Source organism: Orycteropus afer, unplaced genomic scaffold, assembly GCF_000298275.1.
Source record: "Orycteropus afer afer isolate SDZICR_OR568_19922 unplaced genomic scaffold, OryAfe1.0 scaffold00084, whole genome shotgun sequence".
NCBI classification, from domain to species: domain Eukaryota; kingdom Metazoa; phylum Chordata; class Mammalia; order Tubulidentata; family Orycteropodidae; genus Orycteropus; species Orycteropus afer.
The window spans coordinates 7,562,437-7,573,760 of NW_006921671.1; the positions used below are offsets into that span (position 1 = coordinate 7,562,437).

The following is an 11,324-nucleotide window of genomic DNA, read 5'->3' on the forward strand; positions in this document are numbered from 1 at the left end:
AGTGCCTAATGCACTTGACTGCTAACCAGAAGGCTGGTGGTTCAAACCCACCAGCCACTCCTCGGAAGGAAGATTGGGCAATCTACTTTTGTAGTGATACCGCCTCAGAAACCCAAGGAGGGGTCATTATGAGTCGGATCTGACTCCACGGCAGTGCATATGGTGCCTTGTTGCCTTTTAGGCCTGGAATTGAACTCACTCTAGTGACTTCCAGTCAAACAATGTTGTTGTTATGTGCCCTCGAGTCGTCGCGGACTCATAGCGACCCCTCCTTGGGTTTCCGAGGCAGTATCACTATGGAAGTAGATTGCCAAACCTTCCTTCTGAGGAGTGGCTGATGGATTTGAACTGCCAAACTTCTGGTTAGTAGTCAAGTGCCTTAGGCACTATGCCACCAGAGCTCCCAGTCAAACAATAGACAGGCTTATAAGATTAATATTTACATGAGATAGGTACACTTCTTAGAACAATCAACCATGGGATATCAGAAGGGCAGTATTTGCACAGGGAGATAGCTCAGAGGGCAGGAATGCATAGGAAAGAAGGACACAGAGAAAAGGTAACCACAGTGAGAAAGTGGGAAGAGAGCTGAAATGTTGTGGGGATTGCAATCAATGTCATGAAACAAAATATGTATGAACTGTTGAATGGTAAATGAATTTGTTCTGTAAACTTCCACCCAAATCACAAAAAAATTAGGACATTTCTATTCATTTGCATAGTGCCTAAGGCATGTAACTGCTAACCAGAAGGCTGGAAGTTCAAACTCACCAGCCACTCCTCGGCAAGATGCTTTGTCAATCTACTTCCGTAGTGATACTGCCTCGGAAACCCAAGGAGGGGCCGCTAAGAGTCGGATCTGACTCAATGGCAGTGTGTCAATGTCAAAAAAAAAAAAATCGTTCAACCAATAGTAGCAACTTAGAGCTTTTAATAATTTACTATTTTTGTTCCTGTCTTAATTTAGAGCATCATCATTATTTTTGTATTTTTTTTTCCTTGTTAGTAAAGGTAGAAGACGGGATTAATATTTGTAGTTGCAGTTAGGTGCCATAGAGTCAGTTCCAACTCACAGCGACCTTATGTACAATAGGATGAAACACTGCCCAGTCTTGTGCCATCCTCACAATCTTTGCTATCCTTGAGCCCACTGTTGCAACCACTGTGTCAATTCATCTCATTGATGGTCTTCATCTTTTCCACTGACCCTCTACTTTGCCAAGCATGATATCCTTTTCCGGGGCATGGTCCCTCCTGACAACATGACCAAAGTATGAGAGTTGAAGTCTCACCATCCTTGCTTCTGAGGAGTATTCTGGGTGTACTTCTTCCAAGGCAGATTTGTTCATTCTTCTGGCAGTCCATGGTATATTCAATATTCTTCACCAACACCATAATTCAAGTGCATCAATTCTTCCATTTTCATTATTCATTGTCCAGCTTTCACATGCATATGAGGCTACAGAAAATACCATGGCAATGATCAGATGCACTTTCATCTTCAAAGCGACATCTTTGCTCTTGACACTTTCAAGAGGCTTCATGCAGTAGATTTGCCCAACACAATATGTCATTGGTTTCTTGACTGCTGCTTCCATGGGTGTTGATTATGGATCCAAGTAAAATGAAATCCTTGACAACTTCAACCTTTTCTCCATTTGTCATAATGTTGCTTATTGGTCCAGTTGAGATTTTTGTTTTCTTTATGTTAAGATGTAAAATGTACTGAAGGCTGTAGTCTTTGATCATCATCAACAAGTGTTTTAAGTCTTCTTCACTTTCAGAAAGCAAGGTTGTGTCATCTGCATCTCTAATCCTGATGCCATGTTCTTCCTCAAATAGTCCATTTTCTTGGATTATTTGCTCAGCATACAGATAGAATAAGTATGGTGAAAGGATACCATCCGGACTCACACCTTTCCTGATTTTAAATCATGCAATATCTCCTTGCTCTGTTCGAATGACTGCCTGTTGGTCTATATTCAGGTTCCTCATGAGCACAATTAAGTGTTCTGGAGTTCCCATTCTTCGCAATGTTGTCCATAATTTATTATGATCCACACAATAAAATGGATTTTTATAGTCAATACGACACAGGCTGTTCTCTGCTTTCAGCTAAGATCCATCTGACGTTAGCAATGATATCCCTCATTCCATGTGCTCTTCTGAATCAGGCTTGAATTTCTGGCATTTCCCTATTGATGTACTGCTGCAGTTGGTTTTGAATTATCTTCAGCAAAATTTTACTTGCATGTGATATTAATGATATTGTTCTATGATTTCTGCATTCTGTTGGATCACTTTTCTTTGAGTTGGGTATAAATACAGATCTCTTCCAGTCAGTTGGCCAGTTGGTCTTACAAATTTCTTGGCATAGATGAGTGAGTGCTTCCAGTATTGCATCAATTTTTTGAAACATCTCAACTGATATTCTGTCATTTCCTGGAGCCTTGTTTTTTGCCAATGCCTTCACTACAGCTTGGACTTCTTCATTCAACACCATTGTTCTTGCTCTTAGGCTACATCCTGAAATGACCAATTCTTTTTGGTACAGTGACTCTGTGTATTCATTTTGTCTGTTTTTGATAGTTCTTGCATCATTCAATATTTTGTCCATAGAATTCAACATTGCAATATAAGGCTTTTCCTTGTATTTCTCAATTTTTTCTTCAGTTCTTTCAGCTTGAGAAATCCTGAGCATGTTCTTCCCTTTCAGTTTGCTAACTCCCAGACCTGAAATGCCATCCGGACTCACACCTTTCCTGATTTTAAATCATGCAATATCTCCTTTACTTTAGGTATTTTGGTCTCTTGTTTCTTTCTGTCTTTTTAATGATGTTTTTCTTTCTTCATGTATGATGTCCTTGATGTCATTCCACAACTTGTCTAGTCTTTGGTCATTGATGTTCAATGAGTGTCTCTAAATTCAGGTGAGATATAATCAAGGTTATATTTTGGCTCTCATGGAAGTGTTTAACTTTGTTCAACTTCAACTTAGATTTGCATTTGAACAATTGATGGTCTGTTCCATCAGCTGTGGCCTTGTTCTGATAATATTGATCTCCTCTTTCCAGATGTAGTCAATTTGATTCATGTATCTTCCATCTCACAACACCCACCTGTATAGTCTTAATTTATATTATTGAGAAAAGGCATTTGCAATGAGTAAGTCATCAGCCTTGCAAAATTTGATCATGTGGTCTCCAGTATTGTTTCTATCACCAAGGCCAAATTTTCCAACTGGTGGTCCTTCTTATTTGTTTCCATCTTTCACATTCCAATCACAAGTAATTATCAATACATCTTGATTGCATGTTTGACCAATTTCAGACTGCTGAAGTTGCTAAAATTCTTCAAGTTATTAATCTTTAGCTTTAGTGGTCACTGTATAAATTTGAATAGTAGTCATATTAACTGGTCTTCTTTTTAGGCATATGGATATTATCACTGATAGCACTGGACTTCAGGATAGATTTTGTGACTATGAATGCAATGCTATTCCTCTTCAATTTGTTATTCCCAGCATAGCAGACCAGTTGACTGCCATATGATTCAAAATGGCCAACAGCAGCCCATTTTAGTTCATTAATGCCTAGAACATCAATCTTTTTTTTTTTAATTTTTATTTATTATGATTTGGGTGTAAATTTACAAAGCAGATTCATTTTACTGTCAATAGTTCATGCACATTTGGTTTCATGGCTCCAGTTATAATCCCCAAACATAAAAAGCTCTCCTCCCATCTCCTGCCTGTGACTACCCCTTCTCTGTGCCCTTCTTATCTGTGCATTCCTGTCTGTTCAACTTTCCCTCTGTGTGAATGCTACCCTTCTGATGTTTCATAGTTGATTGATTTAAGGGGTTCATCTCCCTACAGTAGGTGGGTACATCTCCCTGGGGTAGGTGTTCTGCTTGTATGTCTTTCTACTTTCGGGATGAGAGATAATCCACTGAACTGAGTCAATTTCTAGGACCAAAGGGTAACCCAGGGCCATAATCTCGGGGGTTCCACTAGTCTCTACCTAACCAGTAATTCTGGTCATTGTTGTGTTTTTGAATTTTGTTCCACATTTTTTCTCCCACTCTATCCAGAATCTCCAATTTGGATCCCTTTCCAAGTGGCTGGCATTTGGTAGCTGGGCACCACCTAGTTCTGGTCTCAGGGTCATGTAGGCTGAGGTCTCTGTGGTCCATCATATCTTTAAACTAACTGTTTCCAAATAACTTTAATTTTCTTCACTCTTCTTTGCTCCAGACAAGAGGAGACCAATAATTGCATCTTAGATGGCCTCTCCAAAGCTTTTAAGACTCCAGTCACAAGATTTTTACGTACTATGTTGTGCCAATTGAGCATGATGTTCCCCGAGACTATGGTCCCAAGCCCAGAGGCCCAGTGATTCTCTCCCTCAAGGTGTTTGGTTGTCTCTGAGAAGCTACTCTAAACTTGTCCTCTGTTATTTCTATAATGTACGTGGTTAATTTTGTACTGTAAGTACATATGCAAGACCATATTCAGCCAAATTGATAAAGAATATCAATCTTTATGCATTCCATTTCATTTTTTACAATCCCCAGTTTTCCCAGATTCATACTTTATATATTCCATGTTCAAATTATTAATGGAAGTTCATAGCAATTTCTTCTCATTTTAAGTCATACCACATCAGCACATGAAGATCCCAAAAGTTTTACTCCATCCATGTCATTAAGGTCAACTCTGCTTTGAGAAGGCAGCTCTTATCCTTTTGTATTTTGAATACATTTCCACCTGAGGGCCTCATCTTCTGGCACCATATCAGACAATGTTCTACTGCTATTCATAAAGTTTTCCATGGCCAAATTTTTCAGAAGTAGACTGCCATGTCCTTCTTCCTAGTCTCTCTTAGTCTGGAAGCTTTGCTGAAACCTGTCCACCACTGGTGACCCTGCTGATATTTGAAGTACTGGTGTCATAGCTTCCAGCATCACAATAACATGCAAACCACCACAGTACAACAAACTGACAGACCAAGAGTGGGATGATATTTAGAAACCAAAATAAAAAAGAATAAGCAATTGGTTATTGGTTGTTGATTAATTTAGTTATGAAATAAGGACAAAGAAAGAGAACATTATAGCAACTCTGTAGGCAAGTACCATATTTTAAGGGAAGAATTCTGTCCTCAGGTACTAATTCACAAAACAGGCAAATAATTTTTTATACATACTTATAAAGCCAATGAAATTTTTTCCTGGTTAGCCAAAGTTAGAGAATCTAAAAAGTGGTGCTCCTGGTGACTTTAGGTATGTAGCTAACACTTATTTTTTTTCTTGAGTTATGGTCTTGTCTCATTATGCCTGTGGAGTTACTTCTCCACATAGCTCTGTTACTCTTTTGCAATTTAAACTTAATATTTGTCAGATAGTGAAAAGGGGAGCTTAATTGTGTGACTCATGGAGCCAATCTCCAAAAACCAAACTCACTGCTTTTGAGTCGATTCCACCTCACAGCCCCCATTGGGTTTCCAAGGCTGTAAATCTTTACAGCCCCATTTTCCTTCCACAGAGCATCTGGTGGGTTTGAACCGCTGACCTGGTTGGCAGCCAAATACCTTACTACTATGCCACCAGAGCTCCTTCATGGAGCCAATCTAGTAGAATTAAAATTCTCCTAAGGAACAGAGCTGCTTATTATAAAAACCACTTAAACTTTATGATTAAATTGCTGATTTTTCTACCTTCTCTTCCACCTTTCGGGAAGAATATCTTCAAATTAAGGGCAAGCACAGAGTTTATACTTTGAAAGCATTTGCAGAGAGATTTTCTTTGGAAAAAGGTTCTCTCTACCAACAAAAGAGAGTGCATTTAACTGCTCAGAACACAACTTAGTTTAGAATATCAGCAAAATGGGGAAAAAAAAAAAACAAGCCAGCTGTAAAATATCGTACTTCATAAGCCGAGATGATCAGCTGGAGAATGTTTCCAGAGTCCTTCTGAAGTAGGCCTACCGTGGCTCCAGGAATAAGTTTAGCATAATTCTGTAAGCAAAAAGAATAAATCAGTTGGGTTCAGCTTGCTGACCGTGATTACCTCTACAGGCAGTCCCCGAATTACAAACAAGATTCATTCCTAAGTGTGTTTTTATGTTGAATTTTTAGGTAAGTCAGAACAGGTACATATAGTCCTATTTACCTTGCTTTAGTGAAAGAAAAAGCTGTAAGTCTTTTCAATGTGCAGCAAGTGAAGGTGATTGTGATGGAGATTTTTTTTTTCTATATTATTTTTTGTGTTGCCTTTAACTCTTGTGATCCTCCTAGGGTCTTCCTTTGTTGTGATCATTTTGTGCTGTCCTCCCCCTTATTGTACATTGTCTTCCCTTTCACCCCAATTAATATATGTTTGGTTTTGGTTTTTTGGTACCCTCTAGTTCAGAAAGAAGATAGGGCAATCTACTTGCATACAGATACTGCCTTGGAAACCCAAGGAGGGTCGCTATGAGTCAAATAGACTCAACAAAGGTGAGTTTTTGTTTTGTTTTGTTTTGTTTTGTTTTGGTGCCTTCTAGTTAGTGATTTATTTTCCTTTCCCCTCTGGTGGCATAGTGCCTAAGGCGTTTTGACTGCTAACCAGAAGGTTGGTGGTTCAAACCCACCAGCCACTCTTCGGAAGGAAGACTGGGCAATCTACTTCCATAAAGATTTACCGTCTTGGAAACCCAAAAGGGAGTCACTGTGAGTTGGAATCAACTCGATGGCAGTGAGTTTTGTTTGGTTGGGTTTTCCCTCCCACCCTTGGTAACCATCAAACAACGTTTCTTTCGGTATGAAAACCTTTTCTTGGCTTTTTATAATAGTGATCTCACATAATATTTGCCTTTTTGTGATTGACTAATTTCTCTCAGCATAATGTCCTCCAGGTTCATCCATGTTATGAGGTGTTTCACAGATTCATGGTTATTCTTTCATGTTGCATAGTTGTTTGTATGCACTATACTTTGCTTATCCATTCATCCACTGATGGGCATTCAGGTTGTTTTCATCTTTTTGCTATTATGAATAGTGCTGTGATGAACATAGTTGTGCATATATCTATTTGTGTCATGGCTCTTATTTCTGTAGGATATATACACAGTAGTGGAATTGCTGGATCATATGATATTTCTTGTGATGAAGGATTTGTTGTGAGTAGAGTGGTTCAGTTGTTTCAAAATGAGGGCAAATTTGGATGTTTGTAATCTCAAGACTTCCTATATTTAACTGGCCAGTGAGAAGCTCATCAAACCAAACCCACTGCCATCAAGTCAATTCTGGCCATTGGCAACCCTATAGGACAGAGTAGAACTACCTAGCCTAGGTTCCCAAGGCTGTAAATCTTTACGGAAGCAGACTGCCTCATCTTTCTCCCACAGAGCAGTTTCTGGGTTCAAACTGCTGACCTCTTGGTTAACAGCCAAGTGTTTTAACCATTATGCCACCAGAGCTCCTGCTGGTGAGAACCAAACCAAAACTCAACCCACTGCCACTGAATGGGTTTCAACTCATAGCAACCCCCATAGGTTTTCCAAGGCTGTACATCTATAAGGAAGCAGACTGCCTCATCTTTCTCTGGTAGAGCGGCTGGTAGGGTCTAAGCATTGAACTTGTTGTTTAGCAGCCCAGTGCCTTAATCACAGTTCCACCAAAGCTCCTTCTGGTAAGGATAGGTTCCAGATAATGAACAGGCTTTTCTCTTGAAACTAGCTTTTGGGTCTATGCTGTGTCCTGCCCTCAAGTGGGAAATGTGTTGTCACTGGGGAAATCTGGTGTCTGTGGTTGCATTTCTAGGTCCATGATTTATATCACAATGGGAGTTAGGTCTCCAATGATAATAGTAACATTACTATATTGTCTTTCATTCATGGAGCATCCTGTGTCCAAAGATTTCAAACATGCTTCCATGAACTATTTATTTTTTCTTTTCGTAATGTTCAAAAAGCAAGTTTCCATGTATACGAGTAAGTGACCAGGCACTCTGTAAGTCATTCAGTCCCTAAGCCTCAATGAACAATCACATGGTGGAGAAAAAAAGAGTGAATTATTTAGATGCTTGCTGTTAACTCCCCCTTTCCTACTGGTAATGAGCTCTCTTTTAGGGCCCAGTCCTGCCGATGTCAGCACTATGCTGGGGAAGGTTGGAATCTTTCCCCACTGCATCATAACTGAGTGAGTCAAAACCTAGCTCTAAACAAGCCCCATTTTCTATCGATTGCTTCTCCTGAGATAGTATTTCCAATTGAAGAGAATGTACAATACTAGTTTATCAAAGCTCTGGGTATCCAGCAAGGTCAGGGAAAGAGGCATTGTAAAGAAGGGAATTTTCCAGAGAGCTGAAAATTTCTACATTGGCTTGTGGGTTAGAACTTCTGACCTTTCAGTTAGCAATTGAATGTTTTTGCCACTGAGCCACCAGGGCTCCTCTTAAGTTTTAAAACTATTATTTTTAAACAAAGGAGCCTGGGTGGAACAAGCAGTTTGCCAGTGTCTTGGGTGGCACATTCAGCTGCTAGATGAATGGTTGGCAGTTTGAATATACACAGCAATGCTGCAGAAGAAAGGTCTGATCATATGCTTCTTCTGTAAAGATTACAGCCAAGAAAACCCAGTGAACTATGGTTCTACTCTGTAACATGTTGTTGTTGTTATTTGCCGTCGAGTCGGCCCCGACTCATAGCGACCCCTCCTTGGGTTTCCGAGGCAGTATCACTACGGAAGTAGGATTGCCCAACCTTCCTTCCGAGGAGTGGCTGGTGGGTTTGAACCGCCAGCCTTCTGGTTAGCAGTTAAGTGCCTTAGGCACTATGCTACCAGAGCTCCTTATGGGTTGCTATTTCATGGCAACTAACAACAATAATAGTTTTATTTTTTAAATGCATTTTATTGAAATATAATTTGTGTACAGTGAAATACACAAAACTAAAGTGACATAGGTCAATGCATTTTTTTTCAGTGTTCCCTCCCCTCCTCTCCCACCCCCAGCAACCAACCAAGAAAATTTCCCTCCATATATAAACCTTTCGTTGACCCTCAACAACAACAAACTAATATTATATTTGTCCTTCTGTGATTGACTTATTTCACTCAGCATAATGTATTCCATGTTCACCCATGTTATGTGGTGTTTTGCAGCCTCTACATTATTCTTTAGTGCTGCATAGCATTCCAATATGTGTATGTACCATAGTTTGGTCATCCACTCTTCTGCTGATGGGCACGTAGATTGTTTCCATCTTTTTGTTATTGTAAATAGTGCTGCGATGAACATGAGTGTGCATATATCTGTTCCTGTCCTGGCTCTCACCTCTCTAGGATATTGTGATAGTTGGAGCTGTGTGTCAACTTGGCTGGACCACAATTCTGTGTGGTTTGAGCTGTTGTGGTGTGGTTGTTCCCATGATGGGATCAGATGATTAAGTTTTGAGCAGCCAATCTGTTGAAAGGGAGTTTCCCTAGGGGTGTGGCCTGCTTGCAGTATATCTGTGGACATCCTGGGAGAGGAGACATTCTTCTGTGGATCGGGATTCTGTTGTGCTGCCTACAACTGTCCGTGAGTGAACAATCCACCATCCGGCCTGGAGATCTTGGATTCATCATTCGTTTGAGTCAACAGCCGGTGTACTGCCTGCCAGCCCTGAGCTCCTCAGCCCCTGGGGCTGCAAGAGTCAGGAAAAGCCTCCAGCTTGACGTGGAAAAGCTGGACATAAAATTTTAATAAATGCAGCTGGACGTTTGATCCAGGAACTATGGACTTGCCAGCTTCTATAAGTGTGTGAGCCATTTTCCTAAGATAAATCTCTCTCTCTCTCTCTCTCTCTCTCTCTATATATATATATATGTATATATAAGCTTTACTGGTTTTGTTTCTCTAGTGAACCCAGTATAACACAGATATATACCTAGTAATGGGATTGCTGGGTCAAATGATATCTCCAATTCCAACTTTCTAAGGAATCACCATATTGCTTTCCACAGTGGTTATATCACTTCACAGTCCCACCAGCAATGTATGAGAGTCTCAATCTCTCCACATTCTCTACGGCATTTGTTATTTTCTGTCTCGTTGAACCTTGCCATCAGTGCTGGGGTGAGACGGTATCTCATTGTTGTTTTGATTTACATCTCTCTGATGGCCAATGATTGTGAACATCTCTTCATGTATTAACAGGCCACCTGAATATCCTCCTTGGTGAATTATCTATTCATGTCTTCTGCCCATTTTTCAATTGGATTGTTAATTCCTTTGGTGTTGAGGCATTGGAGTTCTTTATAAATCTTAGAGATAAGTCCCTTGCCAGATATGTAATTATTGGCAAATATGAATTTGTTGCTGTCATTTTTATTTATGTGCTTTTTCATAGTGCCAATTTCTTTGTTCCATGTAATTTTCTATGCTGAGCTTGTTTTGTTTATGAATTGTGTTATCACTTCTTTCATTGCTATTGGTTTATTATTTGCTGAATATTTATGCTGATCCTCTTTTATTTTGATGTGAAGGTTTATCATTTTTCTTTGAGGTTACCCTGTGATTTATAGTTTTCTTCCCAAGTTTAGGACAATCCATTCTATCTTGTAGTAGTCTTGATTTTCCTACCATCTACAAATTCTGTAACAACACAGTTTTTTCCCCTCTTTTTGGTTTGTAGGTGAACTAATTTGTCAATTGATGTCTCTGGTTCCATGTTTACAATCTTGTTGGCTTATTTACTTTGGATACTTCCACAGCTAGGTTGGTTTCTGGGTTATGTCATCATGCGTGTTAATGGTCAGTTGTTGTTGTTGCCACTCTCTCCAAAGGACACCCTTTAGCATCCCTTGTAAGGTTGGTCTGATTTTAACAAATTCCCTTAATTTCTGCTTATCTGGAAATGTCCTAATTTCACCATCATATTTGAGGGACAATTTGCTGGGTACAAAATTCTTGGTTGGAAATTTTTCTCTTTCATTGTTTTATATATACAGTCCCATTGTCTTCTCGCCTGCATGGTTTCTGTTGAGAAATCCAAGCTTATCTTATTGGTTGCATCTTATAGATAACTTTTCATTTTTTCCATGCTGCTCTCGTGATTCTTTCTTTATCTTCAGTTTTGATGAGTTTGATGATGATATGTCTTTGTGATTTTCTTTTGGGGTCTATCCTGTTTGGGGTACGTTGGACTTCCTGAAAGGGTATAGTCTCATCTTTCATCATACCAGGAACATTCTCTTCAAATCTTTGACAATTTTCTCTGTGGTTTTATTTGTATCTTCCTGTTCTGGAATTCCAATGACACGTAGGTTATTCCTTTTGATGGTATCCCACATGAACCTTAG

General features: G+C 39.5%; 1 protein-coding gene across 1 annotated transcript in view; it reads right to left on the reverse strand.

Moving 5' to 3' along the window:
- The window catches only part of ITGB6 (integrin subunit beta 6), a 101,730-nt gene that overhangs the window by 41,064 nt on the left and 49,342 nt on the right, over positions 1–11,324 (reverse strand). The window contains exon 8 of the mRNA XM_007941832.2: positions 5,928–6,017. Within this exon, the coding sequence (XP_007940023.1) occupies positions 5,928–6,017 (90 nt within the window). The remainder of the gene's footprint in view (positions 1–5,927; positions 6,018–11,324) is intronic.